Source organism: Dendrobium catenatum, unplaced genomic scaffold (genome assembly GCF_001605985.2).
Source record: "Dendrobium catenatum unplaced genomic scaffold, ASM160598v2 fragScaff_scaffold_325, whole genome shotgun sequence".
In the NCBI taxonomy this organism is placed as follows: Eukaryota; Viridiplantae; Streptophyta; class Magnoliopsida; order Asparagales; family Orchidaceae; genus Dendrobium; species Dendrobium catenatum.
The window spans coordinates 1,372,626-1,395,995 of record NW_021318787.1 but is presented as its reverse complement, the minus strand read 5'-3'; the positions used below and the strand labels follow the sequence as shown (position 1 = coordinate 1,395,995).

Sequence of the window (23,370 nt, the reverse complement as noted above, 5' to 3'; positions counted from 1 at the left end):
GAATTAGAGATCGAAGATAGCAGTTCAGTTGAGAAAACTGTAGTGCCAGTCCTGGCTGAACCATTGCTAGAAGAAGGAGAAATTGGTAAAGATGGAGTTAGTAGTGAAGGGATTGTGGCTCCTTCAAACATTCATAGAAAGATTGAAGAATTTCCCAAATACATGGGAAATATGTGCTTGGAAAAAGCTAATTCTGGATCACAAAAACCGAAACTCTTGAAGGAACTCGAGCACCTTGGGCCCTTGAGCAATTCTTCCAAGAAAAACGCTAAGGTATTAATTAAAGGGAAGGGTGGGGCCCTCCCGCCTCCTTTTCCAAATGACTTCATTAGATTTTTGGAATTTTAGGGGGGCTAATAAGAGGGAGGCCTCTCTTTATTTGAAAGATTTTGTGAAAGATTGGGATTTTTTTTTTTTTGTCGTAGAAACTAAAATCTCTTCTTTTGAGAGATTTGAGATTAATAAGTTGTTGGGCGAAGACTAGGTTTTTTTGTTATATCCCTCTTATGGTGCTTCAGAAGGAATTAAAGTTTTGTGGAAAGCTAATTTGGCAAATTTCTCTCTAGTGGAAGCTTCTCCCCAATGTATTATTGGGAATCTTAATATCTTCAACAAAGGAACTTTGATGGTCTCGATGGTGTATGGCAACAAAAACTTACACATGAGGAGGAGGTTGTGGGAACAATTAGAATTTTATGGTGATAAGGAAATCCCTCTAGTAGTGGGAGGAGATTTTAATTGCTTATTAGCCCAAGAAGAAAAGAGGGTGGGAAGAAATTCTCATTTTTCACAAGGACCACAACAGATGAAAGCGTTCATGTCAAGGATGGATCTTCATGATGTTGGCTTGGTAGGGCCAAAATTTACATGGTGCAATAATAAAATAGGGAATGCTCTTATTCTGGAAAGGCTTGATAGATATCTCTTGAACTCTAAAGCCTTGAATGAGGTACACAATGCTGCGGTTAGACATTTGGAAAGGATTGCATCTGATCATTGCCCTTTGATTCTCAGAATTTTCAATGAAAAATTACATCAAAGAAGATTTCTTCGATATGAAGAGGTTTGGGCTTCATTCCTGGCTTCTAAAGAAATTGTTCTAAAGAATTGGAGCAAAACGATTAAAGGTGATGCAATGAATGTTATTAATGTTAAGTGCAAAAGGGTTTTGAGAGCCCTACATTACTGGAGCAAAGCAAAGCTTAAGAATTACATGGAACTTAAAGAATCATTGAAGAAGGAGATCTCAAATCTTCAGCTTGAAGAATCGAATGGCCAAGGACTATCCAGTGAAAAGCTGATGTTGTTAAGATCCAAAACTCATGAATTCAATGTGATAATGGCAAGAGTAAACACATGGTGGAGACAAAGAGCTAAGGTGAGGAGGATTCAGGAGAATTACATGAATTCAAAATTTTTTCACTCCTTTGCTAATGGAAGAAGAATGGATAATGCAATTCGCCAACTGAGAAATGTGGATGGGGTATTGGTAGAGGAGCAAGCTGAAATTGAAGAAGTTATGATGAATTTCTTCAAGGAAAAATGGAAGAAAAGAAACTGCTGCTTGGATGCATGACCGCCAAGTTTGAACTTTTTATTTGAAACAAATTACATGCGTCTTCAGGCTGAATTCACTTTCCCAAAACTGGAATTGGTAATAAAAAATAGTGGTACTAATGTATCTCATGGATTAGATGGCATTACCTATTCGTTTTTTTTTTTAATATTGGAGCATAATAGGTAATGAAGTTTGGCTTGCAGTGCAGCAATTTCTTCAGATAGGGAAGCTAGGTTTGAAATGTAAAGAATTGCTAGTGGTTCTTATTCCTAAAGTACTGAATCCGGCTACTCCTGCAAACTTTCGTCCAATCAATCTTTGTGGTTCCTTATACAAAATTATTGCCAAAACGTTGATGAACAGGCTCTTGAAGTTTGTTAACGGGCTTATTTCAGAAGTTCAAATAGCTTTTATTAGATGTAGATCTCTATTTACACATGTTTTGTTAGCTCATAAACTTTTTAACAAACTAAGATTTTCAAAATCAAGGAAAGGTTTGGTGCCTATCAAGCTAGATATGGAGCAAGCCTATGATAGTATGGCTTGGGAAACATTAAAATTGGTATTGGATCGTTTTGGATTTCCAATTAAATTTACTAATATCCTTATGGAATGCGTGGAAAATCCAAAGTTTTTTATCATGATCAATGGTAAAATTTCTGAGGGGATCAAAGCAAAAAAGCGAGTTTAGACAGGGTTTCCCTCTCTCTCCTTATTTGTTTATACTTTGCTCTCAAATTTTGACAAATGATTTGTCTCATAGAGGAAGCAACTTGGGAATAAAAATCTCTGCAATTGCTCCTAAAATCTCACACTTATTGTATGTAGATGATATCCTCTTATTCTCTAAAGCAAAGATGAAATGTATGAAGAAATTCAAAAGAATTATAGCAGCTTTTAGTAGCCGAACTGGACAATGTGCTAATGAGCAAAATTCTGTTATTCTGTTTGGCAAGTCAATGAAAAGGAGAAGAAGGAACGCAATTTCAAAGCTTTGGGGCTACAAAAAAATCAATGATTTCAATTATCTCAGGATTAGGATGGCTCTGAGAAGATTGGTGGCATCAAATTTCAACTCTATCTTCGAGAAAGCTGCTAATAAACTTAATATTTGGGTTAAGCAAATGATTTCTATAGCTGGTAGATTAGTGCTGGTTAAATCGGTATTGGTTTCATTACATGTATTCCTGGCTGCTCACTCATTGATTCCAATGAGTATTTTAAAAGAGCTGGACAAGGCTTGTAGAAGCTTTATTTGGGATAAACAAGGAGGAATCCACAGTTTACACTATATGGCTTGGGATAATTTATGCAAGAACTAGAAGGAAGGAGTCCAAGGAGTGCATTCGGTGGTGTCTATTGTTGGTCCTCTAAGGGAAAAATTTGCCTGGATCTTGTTTAATAAAGAAGATTTGTTGCTGAACATGGCTTTAATGGAAAAATATGGAGCTAATTTTTGGGAAGATTCCAGTAAAATCAATAGATCTACAACTTGGAAGATTTTATCAGTGGAGCTCAATTCCTGCATCCAATTACAAAATGGAAGATTTCTTCAGGTAAATCTATAACATTATGAAAGATGTATGTATTCTAGATAAAAGGTTAGATAGATGGCCAACATTTATAGCAGTGGGAAACTTTAATTTTCCTCCACTTGAGTCCTTTATAATTGATGGTGTGTGGAACAAGGAACTTCTTCAAAATTTCTTTGGAGAGAAACTTGTGGAGGTTATTCTTTAAATCCAAATTTATCCTAATCTAAGAGAGGATTCCTTAGAATTGAGGCAAAAAATTTGGGTAAAAGTATCACGGCTTTGGCTTCTTATTCTAATGATAAGGAGCTCATGGAGGTGGATTATGGCAGATGGTTAAGAAAGCTTCATCTGAATTCTAGAGTGGAATGCTTCTGGTGGAGGCTTTTCAATAACGCAATCCCTACTAATGGCTTTTTGATTTACCGAAGGGTGTTGGGGCATGATTTATGTCCTAGAGGATGTAATCGAGAGGAAAGTTCTAAACATGTAATGGTGCATTGCTTGAAGCTACATCAAGTTATATAATTGTTAAAAAGTTGGGATTTTTCGGTTCTAACTTTTTCCTCAATCAGAAAATGCAAATTCAAATTTGAACAGCTAGCTATGGATAATCGTTTCATTGCAAAGATATATTGCTCAATATTTTATTTGTCTTGGAAAATTAGAAATTTTGTCAATCATGGTAAACAAGAAATGAGTTTAAACTATATAGATTCTAATGATATTAGTTATGCATCAAATTCCAGCATTAATCTGTTCGTGGACCACTAGGGTTCTAACCAGTTGGATCAGCTGATTTCTCATTGGCATCCTCCACCCCCGGGATGGATTAAGGTAAACATTGATGCTTCTTTAATAAGGTCTAACAATGGTGGGATCGGTAGAACTTTTAGAGATTCAAAAGGGAGATTCTTGTTAGCTTTTGGAATCACTTGCATTCATCGGGATATTGGTTTATTGGAGTTGATTGCCTTTCATTTATTGAAGAAAATCATTATGGAGTGGATGTTGGATACAAAAGGGATTATTATTTAAGGTGATAATCTAAATATCATCAATTATTTGCAAAAATCGATGGAGGAAGGTAATCGAAATGGTCAAAATGAAGAAATTGAAGATCTTTTGTTCTTGGATGGATTTGGTAAAGTTCTATTTCATTTTGCAAATAGAAATTATAATAAATTAGCTAATTTTTTTGCTAACAAAGCTTTAGAGGGTGATTTTTTTTTGGGAAGAGTTGAGTAGCAATAAGGTTCCTCCTTTGTTTCTCAAATTGTTAAAGGAGGATTGTGATAGGCTTTCTATCACATTGTAATAACTTCTTTCTTTACTAATGCAATTAGAATTTTTATCAAAAAAAAAAAAACATTCGGCACCATAAAGCATTGCAGGTCTCACCACCATCTTATAGAATTTTCCATTAAGTTTGAGGGGGACTTTTCTATCACACAATAAGCTTGATACATTCCTCCACTTCAACCATCAAACTTGAATTCTGTTGATAATATTCCCATCAATTTCACCATCACTATGAATAATAGATCCTAGATATCTAAAATGTGTACTCTTATTAATGACTTGATCACCCAAAGTCACAATCCCCTCACTAGGTCTTTTGCTAATAAAATTATACTCTAAATATTTTGTTTTAGATCTACTCATAGGAAAACATTTAGACTTTAAAGTTGACCTTCATAATTCAAATTTACCTTCAACCCCCTCTCTAGTCTTATCAACAAGAAGAATATCATCAACAAAAAGTATACACCAAGGTACATCCTCTTGTAAATGTCTAGTGAGAACATCCTTGACTAAAGCAAAAGGATATGGACTTAAGGTTGATCCTTGATGTAATCCAAGGAAATAGAAAAATACTTGGTCAAACCACCTTGTTTTTGAACACAAGTAATAGCTCATGCTTACATATCTTTAATTATTTGAATATAAGTATTATTAACTCCTTTCTTTTCAAGAACTCTCAATAGCAGTTCTCTTGGAACTTTATCATATGATTTCTTTAAATCAATAAATATCATATGTAGATCCTCCTTATTCACTCTATATTTCTCCATCAAACCCCTCAATAAATGAATGGCTTCTATAGTAAACCTACCCATCATGAATCCAAATTGATTTTAGAAACATTAGTATCACGCCACAACCAACGCTCCATAACTCGCTCCCATAGTTTTAAAGTATGACACATTAACTTAATTTCCCTATAATTCGCACACTCCGTGCAACACCTTTATTCTTAAAAATAGGAATTAACACACTCATGCATTCTCCACTGATCTTGCTTCTTTTTAGTCTTCAAAATAGTATTAAAAAGTTTAGTAAGCCAAGAAATTTCTTCATCTCCTAAGCATTTCCACATCTCTATTGGAATATCATTTGATCCAACAACTTTTCCACACTTCATTTTCTTTAAAGCCTCTCTAACTTCGGTTTTACTTATACGCTAATAAAAAATATATATTTATTTTCATTTAGGGTAATAAAGTCACTAAAGTCAATCGTATTTTCACATTCTTCATTAAAACGTCTAGCAAAATATTTCAGCCATCTTTGTTGAATATCATCTTCTAAGAAAAGTATTTTTTGATCTTCATCCTTAATATACTTCACTTGAACTAAATTCTTACTACTTATATCTCTTTGTTTGGCTAACTTATACATATATCTTTCTCCCTCCTTAGTATCCAATCTATTATATAAATCATTAAAAGCTAAGCTCTTTGCATCGCAAATAGCTTTCTTAGATTCCTTACGAGCCTCTTTATGGCTTTTCCAATTATCAGAATTTTTACATCTAAACAAATTTTTATAACAAATCTTCTTGTTTTTTATCTTTTCTTGCACATTTGGATTCCACTACCAACTAATTTTACTATTAGAAATTTTCCCTTCTAAACTCCAAGCACATCTTTTGGAATATTCATAGTATCACAAGTCTCTTTTTCCAACATAATATTGGCATCCTCATGCACAGACATAATCTAAAAATATAAAATCTTACTCTTAAAAATATTTTGTTAATATTCTTTAAATTCCCCCATCTAATCCTAGAAAATTATTTTACTTTTTATTTTTTATTTTTTCCCCAAGATATTAAAGTCCAAAACTAACAATTGATGTTGGGTACATAAAATTTCACTCAGAATAACTTTACAATATTTGCAATCTAAACGATCTAATTTTCTTATAAGAAAATAATCAATCTACGTTTTACTATATATATATATATATATATATAAGTGATAAGATGCTCGTCTCTTTTTTTAAATAAGGTATTAGCTCTTAAGAAATCATAAGCTAAAGAAAAATCAAATATAATCTTACAACCTTCATTTGTTGTACCAAACCCATGGCCACTATGGATGCTTTTAAAATCATCTACATGTCTACCAACATGTCCATTTAAATCTCCTCCAATAAAAATTATTTCTTCAATAGCTATATTTTGAATTAATTCTTCTAAATCATTCCAAATTTTAATTTGGAACTCATATCCAAACCTACTTGAGGAGCATAAGCACTTATAATACTAATAATCTTAGCATCAAAAACAATCTTTAAAGCTATAATTCTATCTTTAATTCTGTTGATTTTTATAATATTATCCTTCAAACTCTTATTTATATTCACACCTACACCATTTATAGTACAACTCCTACCCGAAAACCACTACTTATACCCTAAACTATTACTCTCCTTAACTTTCTCTCCAACTCATTTAGTTTCCTAAATGCACATAATATTTATCTTCCTATAAACCATAATATCTATTAATTCCATTAATTTTCCTGTAAGGGAGTCTATATTCCATGTTCCTATCATAGTTTTAGTTTTATGGACTAGCTTCTTTTCCCACGTTCTTCCTTGATGTGGGAACCCTTGCCTACTTAACACTGCACCCAGGCACCGGTGCAGCAGCCCTTGCACACTTGTCACTGTATTCATGCCATACAACGCATCACTTTCAAGGGATGCCCTAGCATTAGAAAAAAAAATTTAAATAATTTATATCATTATTATTCAATAAGTTTTGCGCTGGCTGTTGACTACCTAACGCAATCTTCCACTTTTCTCATCCAAGACTTAGGTTTTAAGATGTCATTAAGCACCTTGTTTTAAAGTTTCATCTCTTTTGGTTGTGCATTGAATTTCTGAGGAATTTTTTAAGTTCTCCAGATAATTCCCTTAATTATTTTCCCTAGGTGTTACTAATGTTCTAATGGGTTTAAAATTTTGTCTACTAACCCACCTACATGCAAAAACATACCACAAAAAAATTATTAAAAAAATTACCTATTTAGACGGTTATTAATTTTCAAAGTTGTGGGACAAAAATGAACCCATCACCTTAAAAGCTTATTTCACAGTAATCTTGAGCATACCATAACATATAAAAATTGTTGGAGGTTTATAAAATAATAAAAAATCTTCTACTAAAATTTAAGTTTAGTTTTACAACTAGATATTGAAAAAATTAAAGAAAATAGATTTCAAATAAATCCAAATATCTCTAAATACAATGAACAAAAAGACTTGAAAATATTTTTTTTAAAAAAATAGGGTTCAAGACCTTTCCAACTAGCTCAAAAACACTCAATTTGTTGATAACATTTATTTTTTATGATTTTCTTATGTTTTGGGCTTTTAATTTAATTTTTAAATTAATTTCAATTCAAAGAGACTATGTCCAATCATAAGAGAGAGAAAAAAAGCAGCTTTCCTCATACAGGACACATGCCGAGTAGCAAAGGCGCCATTTATCCACATTAGCAAATGATCCAAGCTGTCCGATCTGGTGCACATCAAATCAATGGATCAGATTTGGCCACACTACTCATGTCTTACTCCAACAGAACTTGAGTTTGAATAGCAGGGAAGGCGTTTAGATCTGAGCCATCTGATCATCTCATTTCAAAGGAACGGATGGCTTAGATTGTCTAAAATTTTCAATTCATTTTAACTAAAATTTTAAATATTCATTACTTTCAATATAACCATCTAAATTTAATAAAATTTGAAAAGTAGGATCAACATAAATAGAACTTTCCATACTTGGAGTTTAATGGCTCTATGCATTAAAATCTAGGAGAAAATATAATACAAATTTAAACATCAAACGAAAATATCTCACTAACATGTGGATGGATTTCCTTGATCTTGAGCTTTTGTTGCTCTTGGAGAAGTCCACTTAAACTTTGTAAAGATCTAAAATGCTATTATTGGTTAGATTGAAAGATAACTCCAAATCTTCCTTTTTCTCTCGCTCTCTCTCTCTCTCTCTTTCTCTCTCTCTCTCTCTCTCTCTCTCTCTCTCTCTCTCTCTTCACTAATATAGGCTTTGGAAGGTATGGGATGTGGGAAAAAGTCTTGGAGAGGGTAAAGGAAGCTCTAAAGTGGATAAAAGAAAGAATTTTGGGGGGCTAGATGTAGCTAAGATAAAGTTAAGTGAGAAAAATGAGGGTTCATGTTTCTTTTGCCCACCTGAAACCTAAGCCTTTGTTTTCCATGGTTGATATTGATTGGAGGGAGCCCTTAAAACTTTTCCACCTATTCAAAGTGGTTGGGAGCTAGAGGAACGATATATTAGGAAAGAGTGACATGGTTGGGCTCATGTGAGGGGAGTGGAGCACTTCTTTTCCCTATTTACTAAGCCAAGCCTTAGGTTTGGTCTAAAAGCTGGTTTAGGAATGCTTTAGGGGAATGGATTGATCAGCTGAAGCATGATAAATTAACCTTTTTTAAAAAAAAAAATTGAAAGGTTTTGTTGACTTTTAGACTAATCAACAAGTCAATGCGAACTAGGATAAGTTGGAAAGGGGTCATAATACTATAGGAAGTGATTCCTATGGGTTTAAGACCAATGGTTGAAATGTTTAATGGAGATTGAATGATATGCATATATTTAACTGGTTATATTTAATTGACCAAGTCAAATCAATGATGACTTGACCCATGAGAAAGTTGGACATGCTTAAAATATCTAATGAAATGAATTTTGAACATTCAATTTGGTTTTATGATGCTTGGAGCATTGAATTTGACTTTTTTAAGTGTATGATTAATATTTATCAGCTAGGTTAAACCAAGGGTTGGGGTTAGGTCCAATAGGCTCAAAATGACATTTTAAACCCAATGAAGGCTGTCCCATGCAATAGTGAGGTCTCTTTGCATGAAATGTGTGTTTGGGTCCTTAAGGGGAATTTTGGTCAACCATGGTTGACTTGATCAACTAGGTAAAACTAAAATTTTTGTTTTGGTTTAATACACTCCAAATGATATTTATGATATATTTTAAGAGGTTTCAAAGGCTGGTTTCAAAGAGCCATGTTTTTTTTTTATAAAAAAAATGCAACTTGTATTAAAAAAAATTAATTACAAACTACTCAAAGATAGACAACCTATCACATTCCTCCTTTAACAAAGAAACAAAAGGAGGAGGAATATTATAGTAACTAATAACATCCCAAATAAAATCTCTAGAAATAGCCAAGTTAGCACAAAAATTGGCTAACTTATTACAACTTCTATTGGAAAATTGAAATAAAACCTTATTGAACTCCTTTGAGAATAATAACTCCTCCAAATCCCAGTTCCCAATCATTTGAGTTGACTTGCCAAAGGAATCTTGAAGATACTTGATAATATTATGATTATTACATTCAATTATAATGCCTTCCACTTCAAGCATCCAAGTTTGCACCACTTACTTCAAGGATTGAATTGCTAACATTTCAACATATACAATATCCCAATACATCCAAAACCAAATGCCAACAAGAATCTTTCTTTATTATCTCTAAAAACTCCACCAACACCTACTTTATTAGATCTTAACACAGTAGCATCAATATTAACCTTAATCCACTATGGAGGAGGAGAGATTATTTTCATAAGAAGTAACAACAAAGCTGATGACATTTGAAGCATTAAATGCATAACTATCTTTCACACCTTCAAGTTTTACCTTATTTATACTCTTTTAAGAAAAGAATAAAATTGTAAAATACATATTAGCAATAGAAGGATTAGTACTAACTAACCTTTCTAACTTCATAATGCATTCCTCAAAAGATTTGAAACCCGAACTTGAAACCCCCAAGAATTCAGAAATTTTATTACTTCAAGAAGTTTTAAACAATAAGCTACTATATGATCAGAATTTGCAACGGCATTACATCCTCTTTGACACAAGTTATTGACCAGCAATCTTCTATGCATCAAGAAGTCAGTAGTTGGAATTGCATTATTATATAATCACTAGAAGAACAGCTCCACCCAAGAATTAAGTATTAGTCTCCTTATCCACCTCTAATAATCAACTTCCTTATCATCTTTAGATAATATCTTTGAAGTAAGTGTAGAAATCATTTTTACAAAAACTTTAGATTTCAGCTCCAGCCTATCATGCATCAATTTTGGATGGATTTGAATTTGTGTGATAAGGTCCACAAGATCTTCTCCAAATTGATGCTTTAAACGATCTACATTCTAGCTTCCATTCATATTAAATGCATCCAGGGAAATTGTATCATCTTCTAACTGTGCAATGTATGCAGACCAGCTTTCAATGCTTTTATCAAGAACCCAAACATCCCTAAGGACATTAATGGAGGAGCCTGAAGAAAATTTCCACCTCACAATGTAACTAAGAGACTTTGACCCATCCAGAATAATTTTCCAATTTACCGAGCTATGCATCTTTGCCTCAAAATTCCACAAATTATCTCCATAGTTTGCAATCAACTTTTTATTTGGAAGTGATTCAGGCTTATTAATGAGGTTCCAAAAAAATCTTCAGCTAAATTAAGACCAAATCGTCCCCTCTTCTTCATTTTTCATAAGACCTCCTAAGCAACATAATGAAAACCATGGTTACCATTTTGTTTGATCAAAATAAAATTCAAAACATTTTATCAAACTCCTTTAATAGACCCATAAGAACAAATGTATAAGTTGATATAAATAATGAAAGAGCGAGAAAAAATTATTTAACAAGAACCATTTGAAAGTGCTCATATGACACTAGAAAGTGCTCTGATACCACTTGAAAGTTCGTTAGGGATGTTAGGCCGTGTTAGAGAAATAAATATATTTCACCAAGCATTCAATCTATTTAAAGATTTCTCCATCAAGTTTTGAAAATCATAATTCACAAGCCTCCGTAAAGAAATTTTGACTCCCAGGTAATCCATCTCGTCCACCACTTTGTAACCTAATAAATTTGATATAAGTTTCCTTTTCCCTTTATAGATCGATTTACCAAACAAAATTGATTACTTATGGATATTTATTTTTTGACCTAACCAATTGCAATAGTCCAACAGAATGTTCTTCATATTCTTCAAACTTTTAATTTTTGCATCCGAAAACCACATGATATCATCTGCATACAATAAATGGGAAACATTTTGTGCATTTGGAGAAATTTTGATCACAGGGTTTTTAACATTTTGTATAAAAGCATTTGAAAGAAGTTGAGAGCATATAATAAATAAAAAGGGTGATAAGGGACACCCTTGTCAAAAACCACTCTTCGCCTCTATCCAATTCTAATTACTTCCATTGATCAAAAAAGAGAACCTTGGATCAACCACACATTCCATCAACAGATTAGAAAATTTAATCGGAAACCCAATGTAATCTAATACTTGTTTTAAATTTGACCGACACATACTATCATATGATTGCTCCATATCAATCTTGATAGCCAAAATGCCTTTCTTAGTCTTAGAAAATCTAATTTTGTTGAACACTTATTGAGCCAAAAGAATGTGATCCAAATTTGATCTTCCTCTAATGAATGTCACTTGATCTTCAAAAATGATCTTCAGAATGATCAATAGTAATCTATTCAACAATACTTTAGCCACTATTTTATATATAGATTTGCAAAGACTAATAGGACAATAATTAGAAGGAACCATAGGATTATGTACTTTTGGAATAAGAACAATCAGTGTCTCCTTCCACTCTTGACTAAGCTTCCCAAAAGAAAAGAATTTATTAATAGCCTTACAAGCATAATCTCCAATTATATTACAATATGCTTTAATAAAGGAATGATAAATCCCATCACTACTCGGTGACTTATTCCTTCCCAGCCATAATTCATTTATAGAAAACTCAGCATCCAACATTCTTCTATCCCCATCATCGAGCTTACAACAAGGAGACGACCAGTCTTTCAGCTTACAATTCCTATTTCTCCACTTATCTTAAAAAAAATTGAAATACATGTTCTCAAAAACATTATGTTCTCCAACAAAAAATCAATTTACATATTTTACTTGATTAATCCAATCCCCGTTTCTTCTAGCATTAGCAAAAGCTTGAAAAAACTTGGAGTCAGAGTCCCCATCTTCTACCCAATAGACTTTAGCCCTTTGTCTCCGCCTGTTATTCAATAAAACAAGATACCCATTCAACTCACTAACTTTTGATCTCAAAAGAAGTAGCTTTTCTTCAATTAACCATCTGATTTCAACCTCCTCTAACTATAGTTGCAGCACCTACTTCTTAAGGCTATCCTTTAATGATAAGAAATCTTTGAGTTTAGCTTTACTCGAAATAATAATAATAATAATAATAATAATAAAGCCTTGAATGCTCTTCTATAATTTTTATTAAGAGAATGCACCGCATCACCACCAGTAGATTTATTTTAGTATTTTTAAATAATGATTGAAGAAGCATGATAAGAAGCCCATATGTATTCAAACATAAGAATTTTGTTCTTCCTAGTAGAGGAGTTAAAGATCTCCAACACAATTGGATAGTTGTCCGAAGCCACTCTTGCTAGATGTCCTACAGCCGCCAAGTGAAACATTTATAAAGCAATATAGTTAAATAAGCATCTATCCAATCTCTCCAAAATCTATCCATCGCCACTTTTATTATTGCACCAAATGAGTTTAGGACCCACCAGGCCCACTTCATGAAAATTAATGTTATTCATAAACAACTTCATCTCCTTAAGACCATGAGAAAAGACAAATCCCCCCTTCCACTCTTATCACCTTGAGACAAAATACAATTAAAATCCCCCCAATCACTGAAGGGATGTTTCTATGAGAAAACTATTAAAGACTATCCCACAAGCTCCTCCTTTTATAAATATCCTTTCTACCATAAATACTAGAAACCATCCACACACCTATGTTAAAAACATTTAAATCACCAATAGCACTTTGGGTTGAAGCCTCCAAAACTGAGAAGGAAGCCAAATCCGATTTCTAAATAACCATAATTCTGCCCAACATGCCATCAGAGGAAAAGGAAAAAATTCCAATCTAAACCCATAAATTTATTGAATTCCACTCTATTAATGGTAGAAAATTTTTTCTCCACAATACCCACAAAAAACACATTAAAATCTTCTACAAATTATTTTATATAAAGAGAGGATACTCTCCTTTTTGCCCCTCTATAATTCCAAAAAGCTATGGAACTCATTAATCAATCAAGGGGGATGTGTTGAAACTTGTTAATTATAAATTAGGTTGTTATACCTAAGCATATATCCTTGTGGCTAACCAAGAGAGGGGTGAATTGATAATTTAAAATTTTCTTCTTATTTTAAACAAATAAAAACTTTTAGTGAAATTTTGAAAAATGATTTTTCAACCACAGATCAACACAAAATAGTAAAGTAAAAAAATAGTGGAAAATAAAAGACACAAAATTTATAGTGGTACGGTCAAACACGACCTACAGCCACTCCTTGAAGTCTCCCACTTCAGGTATTGCACTATTACCACTAGTGTCTCTCCTTTTTCCCCCCACAGCAAGGCGGAGAAGCCTTCACAAAAAAACTTTCTTCCACCACTACTCGGTGCGGCAGAGAACCGTCGTCCTTTTACACCCTCCAAGTGTTGGTAGACAATTGTCGACTGTTCACACTCTACAAGTGTAGGCAGAGAACCTTCATCCTTTCACACTTCTCCAAGTGTAGGCAGAGAACCCTTTGGCTATTCACACTCCTCCAGTGTTGGCAGAGAACCGGATCTTCTTGAAAGATCTTCTCATAAGAAATCTAGAAGGACAAGAGAGAAGAGTGAAGTAATCATAATTCACAAATGGAGATTCTTACCTTTGAGTACCAAGTGAACCCTTCACGCTCCAGTAGTAAGAACTCTCCTTCAAACACTCTCTTTCACTCTCTCCTTCAATCTCCCTTCAGCTTTCGTGAAGACCAATAAACAAAAAGATTGCATGACAGTCTTAAGTGGACCTTTTATATGAAAGACACAAAAAATCATCCAAAATTTACAATTATTCAAATATGTGCGTTATTGATCATCCCGTACATTCCTAGTTTGTATGGACGAACAATGTAACTATTGTTGTGTACAATCTAAATGTGAACTAGTATGAATTCCCTTTGTACCTGATCATCATCCCGTATAAATAATATTTGTCAGGTACGAACAATTATTTACATAGTTCATTATTACAAAAAATAGAACGACTCTTAAGTTTCCAAAATAGAGAAAATCATCCTGGGACGAACCATAAATGTCGTCCGAATGATTTAATCCAGAGAGCATCGTCTTGGGATGTATGTTAAATATCATTTGAATGAACACGTCCAGTGTTGTAAACCAATGGATTATGATTTTGATGAGAGCAAACACTCTTATTTCTCTATGACTACCTTGCCTACTTACATTTCAGGTCCATAAGATCAGACAAAAATTAGAACCAGCTCAAGATTGGGTAGACTAAGTCTGAGTCACTTTGTACACTTTTTCCTTTTCATGAGTCTATTATAAAAGAAGTGACTTCTAATGATAAGTAACCTTGCACACACACACCTTGGGAGAATTTTTAACCATTTCTTAGAGTTTACTATTTTTGTTAACATTGGCCGGGCCAAAATTTATATCGACCTAGCTGATCGGTTCAAAAATAAAAACCCTAATCAGGACATCATGGCTAAGGCAGCCGTCATTAAGCTGATTGGCCTGGATGATATTATTTCAGCCAGGATGATAGGCTCAAATCAGAAAGAATTGACCACCATGATCTATTTAGGCATTCTTTATTTTAGGACATCGTCCAGGACGATGTCCTATTGACCTAGACAATGCAGCATAATTATGCCTAAATTAATCTGGTAATTAAGGAATGTAATTAAGGCTGATTACACGATTACATCGGCCAGGCTGATCGCAGGATCGGCCGGGATGATGTCGTGGATGATTGATATCAGCCTACTTCTATTCAGGGCAATGTTCAGGATGATTTTCCTCCAATTTGAACTAATTGGCCAGGATGATATTCTATCGGCCTAGACGATGTGACCAAAATTACTCTAATCATCCCAAATTGACCAAGATGATTGAGCAAAATTTATGTTGATCGGCCAAGCCGATACCCCTGTCGGCCTGAACAATAAAGTTGATTTATATAAAGTAAGTGCTATTCCGAAGCTCTTCTATTTAAGATCTCTTGATATACCTTAGAGGTAATCTTTTGCTGTTGTCTTGACCTGAGAGAGCCTAGAGGAGAGGGAGAGAGAGGGAGAGATAGAGAGGAACTTGTGAGGGGGAGTTTGTGAGAGGATTCACAAGGGTTGCTCCAAGCAAGGTTCCAAATCATCTTCTTTGATCGTCATCCCTAATCCTTAGAAGGTTGAGAGAGGTAAGCTTCAGTAATCAATCGAGGTTCTCTGCCTGCTTCAGGAGAAAGCAAAAGGAGTCGGGTTCTCTGCCTCACCGGCATTGGTGGAAAAGGAGTTTTGTAATGGTTTATCCACCTAACTGTGGGAGCAAAAGGAGAGTCACTGAGTTTACTGCAATACTAGGAGGGCACCTCTGGGGAGTGGACGTAGGTCGAGTTGACCAAACCCCTATAAATCTCTTTATGCTTTTACTACTATTTTTTTACATTTAATTTCTGCACTCTTTTTGTGGTGAATTGTGGTTTGAGTTTTGTGTTTTGATTTAAAGAATTTTTAAAATACCAATTCACACCCCTCCTGGTTATCTTTGGGCTAGCTCATAAGAGCCTAACATCCCTAACAAACTTTCAAGTGGTATCAGAGTGGGATTCATAAAATTAAGTTTGAAAATTTTTTTAATTTTTTATCCATGGCTAACTCTAGTAATTGTAATACTATGGAAGGGTATTCTATTTCCCGACCACCTTTATTTGACAATATTCCTTTTGATTTTTTTGAAAACTCGCATGTCTATGTTTTTACAACAATTAACTATCACATGTGGATGCTTGTTAAGGATGGTTATACACCTCCGACTGGTAAACTTAATGACGTTACTATTCCTCTTCCTTTTACTGATTGGACTCATGAAGATAGGGATTTAGCACAACTTAATGAAAAGTATTTAAATTATTTTTTCTGTGCTTAAAATCTGAAGATTACATTTGTGTTTCAACTTACACTATTGGTAAAGAGATTTGGGAAAAATTATGTATTACTTATGAAGAAACTAATGAAGTTAAACAATCTTGATTGAATATTTTATTGCATGATTATAAACATTTTCATATGAAATCTTCTGAATCAATTTCTGAAATATATAAAAGGTTTACTCAAATTGTAACTTCTTTGCATGCCTTAGGAAGAGAACTCACTAACTATGAAAAGGTGAATAAAGATTTGAGATGCTTGCCTTCCTCTTTTGATGCTAAAATCACTACAATTATTGAATCTAAAGAATTGAATACTTATTCGATTAATAACTTACTTGGCTCACTCATTGCTTATGAGCAAGGAGTGAATCAAAGAAATCTTGATGTAGGTGAAAAAAAGAATGAAAGAACTGTGGCACTAAAGGCCAATAACATGGACACTGATTCTTCCGGGTCTGAAAGCGATGATGTTTCCTTAATCACAAGGCAATTTATAATCTTTCTAAGGAAGAAGCAAAAGAACCATCAAAAGTGGAATAAATGTAAGGGAAACAAAAATTTTAAGAGTTATAATGATATGATTTATTTCGAATGCAGGAAGCCAGGACATGTTAAAGTTGATTGCCCTACACTTAAGTCTCACCCAAGCAAGGAAAGGGTGAGGAGAAACCCAAGTTCAAGAAGGACAAGAAGAGATTCTAAAAGGCGTTCTGGGCGAATTCTACATCAGGCTCCTCTGAGATTGAACCTGAAGAGGAGACAACAAACTTATGCTTAATGGCAGATGATCATCTTGGTTAAAGTGACCAAGAAGAGGTATGTGAACTAACTTATGAGCAAATATTTGAAGTTTCAAAACAAATTCATGCATTATATAGAAAACTAAAAAAAATATATGCTAGCTTAAAATTAGAATTTTTAATTTTACAAAAACAACAAGAAATTCTTCTTAAATATCATTTGATAATTGATAGCGATCATATGTCATTACTTGATGAGTTTGATGCATTAAATAAAAAACATAATGAATTATCTGATGCACATGATTCTTTAAAATCATCTCATGCTGAGTTAGAAAAAGAGTTAGCTAATCTCAAAGCTTCTGAAAATAAATTATTGCATGCATAACAGAACTTTAAAAAGAAGCGTCACCACATGAGTAGATTAGTACATCCTTTCTTGGAATTAGATATTTTTCATGTGGCATGTTAGGACACATTACACACACTTGCACCGTTCACCATAGTACACATTGGGTATGGAAACCCAAATTCCATGATTCATAGCATGACACACATGCATTGCATTCTACTTTCCATAAGAAGGGACCCAAACCTGTTTGGGTTCCTAAATATGACATTTAATGATTTTGTAGGCAAGCTCTCATGAAAGGCCTCATGAGAGCATGTGGTACCTGGACAGTGGATGCTCTCAACAAATGGCTGGCAATGCCAATCAATTCATTTTGCTAGAGACTAGGATAGGAGGCAAGGTTACTCTTAGAGACAACACCACCAGGAAGGTGGTAGGCTCATGTATAATTGGAAATTCGAATAACCTTTTTATTAAAAATATTTTGCTTGTAGATGGACTAAAACACAACTTGCTCAGCATCAGTCAGCTTTACGATAACAGCTTCATCATAAATTTTTTTGGCAAATTCATGTATTATCAGCTTAAATAATAACACTATTTTGCAGGGAAAGTGAATCGACAATGTTTACATACTTGGTTTAAATAATATTAAATGTGCTGCTTCATTTTGCTTAAAAATTACTGTTAATGATTCATGGTTATGGCATAGGAGATTATGTCATGCCAGCATAAAAACCCTTAGGAAAGTGACCTAGAAAGACCTAGTTAGAGGTGTCCCCAAGCTGAAGTTTTCAAAAGACCACCTTTGTGATGCCTACAAATTAGGAAAGCAAGTCCACTCCCCTTTTCACTCTATTAAGGACATTAGCACCTCTAGACCTTTATAAGTCCTTCACATGGATTTGTTTGGACCCATTAGCACAGCCAGCTTAGGAGGAAAAGTTTATAGTTTTGTGATTATCGATGACTACTCGAGGTTTACTTGGACTAGATTCTTCTCAAATAAAAATGAGTCTTTTGTGAGTTTAGATCCTTCTTCACCTGGATTCAGAAAAAGCTAGGTTGTGAGATTTTGACCATCCATGGTGATCATGGAGGAGAGTTTGAAAATGAAAGATTTGGAGACTTTTATGAGGATAAGGGGATTAGCCACAACTTCTCAGCTCCTAGGACCCCTCAACAAAACGGGATAGCTAAAAGGAAGAACTGAACCTTAGTGGAAGCCGCAAGAGCCATGCTTGCTGAGTATACACTTCCAAAATACTTTTGGGCTGAAGCGGTTAACACAGCTTGTTATGTGTTGAATAGGGTGAATGTTACAGCCAAACTTGATAAGATACCCTATGAGATTCTTAAGGGTAGGACACCCAATCTTTCCCACCTCCATGTCTTTGGTTGCAAAGTTTTCATCCACAATAATGGGAAGTCTCACTTAGGAAAATTTGACCCAAAATCTGATGAGGGATTGTTCTTAGGATATTCTAGTGTGGGAAGTCTTTTAGGGTGTTTAATAAGAGGACATTGGTGGTGAAGGAGACTACTCATGTAGTGTTTAATGAATATGATCCTAGGAATCCTAGAGTTGAGGATGATGATGATGTTGGAGAGATTACCACTGGAGTAAAAAATTTGGAGAAGTGGGTAGATCCCTAAAACATGAAGGAGTAGGAGAGATTACCCAAGGAGTAGAAAATGTAAATCTGGAGAAAAGGGTTGAACCTACACACACTTTGCCTAGAGATTGGAGATACTCTTTGAGTCACCCCAAAGAATTAATCTTAGGAGACCCTTCTGAAGGTGTTAGGACTAGGCATGGATTTAGGAAGGAAGTGAACCACTCCGCCTTTATCACAAGACTGAACCCAACATCAATCAAGCCCTTTTTGATGAGTTTTGGATCTTAGCCATGCAAGAGGAGTTGAACCAATTTATTAGGAATGATATTTGGGAGCTTGTAGAAAGATCAAAGGGATAAAGTGTAGTTGGAACCAAATGGGTCTTTAAGAATAAGATGAATGATTTTAGTGTGGTGGTTAGGAATAAGGTAAGATTAGTGGCTAAGGGGTACAACTAAATAGAAGGGATAGATTTTGAGGAAACCTTTGCCTCTGTAGTTAGATTGAAAGCTATTAGAGTGCTATTAGTCTTTGCCTGTTAAAAGGGACTTAAGTTTTTCCAAATGGACGTTAAGAGTACCTTTTTAAATGGGGTAATAAAAGAGGATGTGTTTGTAGAACAACCTCTAGGTTTTGAGAATTCTAAATTTCCAAATCATGTTTTCAAATTAAAAAAGGCCTTATATGGATTAAAGAAGGCACCTAGAGCTTAGTATGAGAGGCTTATCACGTTTTTACAAGAGAGGGAGTTTGTTAAGGGGAGCGTAGATACCACCCTTTTTTTGAGAAAAATAGGAAATGATTTACTCATTGTTCATATCTATATCGATGATATACTTTTTGAATCTTTTGATAAGAGGCTATGTGATGGTTTTTCTAAAATAATGAGTAGAGAGTTTGAGATGAGTATGATGGGAGAGTTGTCCTACTTTTTAGGGTTTTGCATAAGATAATTAGATGATGGAATCTTTCTAAATCAATCTAAATACATAAAGTACATCTTGAAGAAGTATTAAATAGATAAAGCCAAACCAGCTAATACTCCCATAACCTTAGGTGTTCAGTTCGACAAGGACCCTAGTGGAAAATTAATTGATTAAAATAAGTACATAGGGATGATTGAATCTTTACTTTACCTGAATGCTAGCAGACCTGATATTATGTTTAGCGTTTGTCTTTGTGCTAGATTTCAAGCTAATTCTAAGGAATCCCACCTGACTGCAGTTAAGAGAATTCTTAGATACCTTTTAGGGACCCAAAACTTAGGAATCTGGATATTTTGATTATTGGATATTTTGATTCTAATTTTGCAGGATGTAAGGTGGATAGAAAAAGCACTTTAGGGACTTACCAATTCATAGGATATTCTTTAGTCTCCTGGTCTAGTAGAAAGCAAAACTCTGTTGAAATTTCTACTGCTGAAGCTGAGTATATTGCTTTAAAAAGTTGTGGCCCAAGTCCTTTGGTTAAAATAGCAAGTTCTAGATTTAGGATTTCCTGTAGGCACAATTCCAAATCTTTGTGACAACACTAGTGACATCTGCATTTCTAAGAATCCTATCCAACATTTAAGGACCAAGCACATAGACATTAGACATCACTTCATTAGAGACCATGTGGCCAAGGGAGACATTGAGTTACACCATGTGGCAACTGAAAATCAACTAGCTGACATCTTTACTAAACTACTGGCCTTCGACACTTTCAGTACTTTAAGGACCAGAGTGGGTGTGATTGACATAATTGCATGAACTTGATTCCTACTGATTTCAGATCTATTTTCTATTGTTTACTTTTATTGTCTTACCTTTTTTTCTTGCTAATTTTACTACTTTTTTTTTCCTATTTTTTGATTTAGAAATCATCGTTGAAATTGATATTTTATGCCTTATTTTTTATTTTGAAATTTTGTGAGTCAATGTTTTTACATCTCTTAATCTATGAAATGGTGAAAACACTATTAATTGGGTCTCTTTCTCTAACCTCTTTGAGTGGTGTAATCTTCTTCTCTAAAAAAAAATTTGTTTCAAATTAACAAATGGTTTTTGAAACTGAGATCCTTTCAATCTTGCTACAGAAATCTATTTTATAAATATAATGTTCACAGTCTTTATTTTACTTTCAGATTTTTGTAATCTTGTAAAATTATCATATGATTTTCTTATTCTTCTTTATGATTCATTCTTCCCTATATTAGAGAGTGAGTTTTTCTTCTCTAATACCTAGAAGATAAAATCACAACTAAGAATATTTAAGAATTTTTAAAAGGAATCTAGCTTGCATAAAAGTTAATGAAAAAAAGTGGCCAATGATGTCAAAAACAAAAGATGCGCAATGACGCCAAATTGAATATATATACACACACACACACACACACAAATACAAAGTGTATCTAAAACTAAAAGATGCTCAAAGCGCCAATCAAATTGACAAGAGGCATAAAATGAGCCCACCAAAAGCAAGCTTCTTCTCCTTTTAAAATTTTTTAAATCCTAGAAGACTTCTTATCTCACTTAATATTTTTCAATGACTTGATTTCAAAGTTCTAATTGTAACTAATTACTTTGACATATTATTCTATAAAATATTTTTCTGGAAATAAATTTTTGAACGGATCTCCTTTTCTAAACAATTTGGCTTTTCTAATTTAGATTTTTTTGTTTTCAAAAGATTGTTTACCCTGAAGACGACTGAGTTAGGGTTAGCATGATCGGTTTTTCTAAATGTTTTTCAAATTTTGGCAATGTTAACTCAAAGATCCTTACAACATTTTAAAATCAATAACATGGAGACTATGTCATATTCATGCCTTAAAAAAATCCTTAATTTTGTTTGTGTTTATGACTTTTTCATGTCATATTTTTATCATTTTCACTTGATTTTGATGCTTTTGGGCATTCTCTGATCATCTCCATCCATCCTCTGATTCTCAAATTTTATTCACATCATCCCGACCGATACCCCTATCAGCCATGCTGATCCGATCAATTTACTCTAAAAATTCCCCCCGTCGACTAATTTGATTTTCTGCTTCTAATCATCCTGGATGATCCATTATCGGCCCGGACGATTGGATCTTCTTCTACTTCAATCTATTTATATCGGTCTGGCCAATACATGTTTCGGCCAGGATAATGTTCTCCTCTTTATGGAAAATCGGCCTGACCGATCCACATGTTAGTCCTTGACGATACACGTGGATATACGTTTAAAATCTTTAAACTTGCTGGGATGATCCATTTTTGGACAATCGACCCAAACAATCCACCTGTTCGGCCTAGACGATACACGTGGCACATGATTTAAATGTTTTAAATTTTACTAGTACGATCCATTATTAGTCATCGTCCTGGACGATCCATTAAATTGGCCTAGACGATCTACTTTTTCAATAGTCATCTGGCTTGACTCCTCGGGATGATCGCCAGTGTCTAATCGGCCCGGCCAATATCTAATCTACCTAGATGATAGAACCACCTTTTTGACCAATCGGCCTGTACGCAATTATTAAACCATATCGGCCTGGACGATCCTGCGATCATCCTGGCCGATCTAGCTGATTCTTTATAAACTGAGCCCTTCCAACCATTTTATTCACATCAAACTCTTATCTTTACTTCCTACTCCCTATTTTCTTACTATTTCGTATAAATGGCTGGAGGAAAGAGCACTCGGCACCCATCTGGAAGTTCCTCGAGGGCCACTCTAGACCCTCATTTCCTGGAGGTGGATGATCAAGCCGCCTACCAGCGCTACAAGGAGGTCGGAATCACAGTCTCCCAGACAGTCAATCCAAATTTTCCCTCTTATCCAGTACTAGACTTATTTGCCCATACTTCCTTGTTCTTTCTTCCAACTCTTGTTGTCTCATTCAATTCTGAATTGCTCTATGAGTTCTTTGCAAGTCTTTGCATTAATTCTTCTTTTACCTCTATTGCCTCATATGTGAATCGACATCCTATCGAGATCACATATCAGGATTGTACGGAGATTTTACAACTTTTCACCACAGGGGATAAACTTCACACCCTGTGTTCTGATCCTGATTTTGATTGGGCTCTGGCCAGTCATTTTCTTTGTAATTATAATGCTAATTTTCACATGGGTGAAACTAGCACCTTACTCAAGGATGCTAGGACCATCCAGCACATCCTTTGCACTTCGATAATTCCTA

General features: G+C 34.3%; 1 protein-coding gene across 1 annotated transcript; it reads left to right on the top strand.

The window, feature by feature from the left end:
• Positions 1–817: 817 nt before the first annotated feature.
• Positions 818–1,576, top strand: LOC110092589. The gene has a single exon (XM_020817211.1). The coding sequence runs from the start codon at positions 818–820 to the stop codon at positions 1,574–1,576; it is 759 nt and encodes a 252-aa protein (XP_020672870.1).
• Positions 1,577–23,370: the final 21,794 nt, after the last annotated feature.

Coding starts and splice junctions, on each gene's coding strand:
- LOC110092589 (XM_020817211.1), top strand. CDS start 818: ATGTCAAGGATGGATCTTCATGATGTTGGCTTGGTAGGGCCAAAATTT.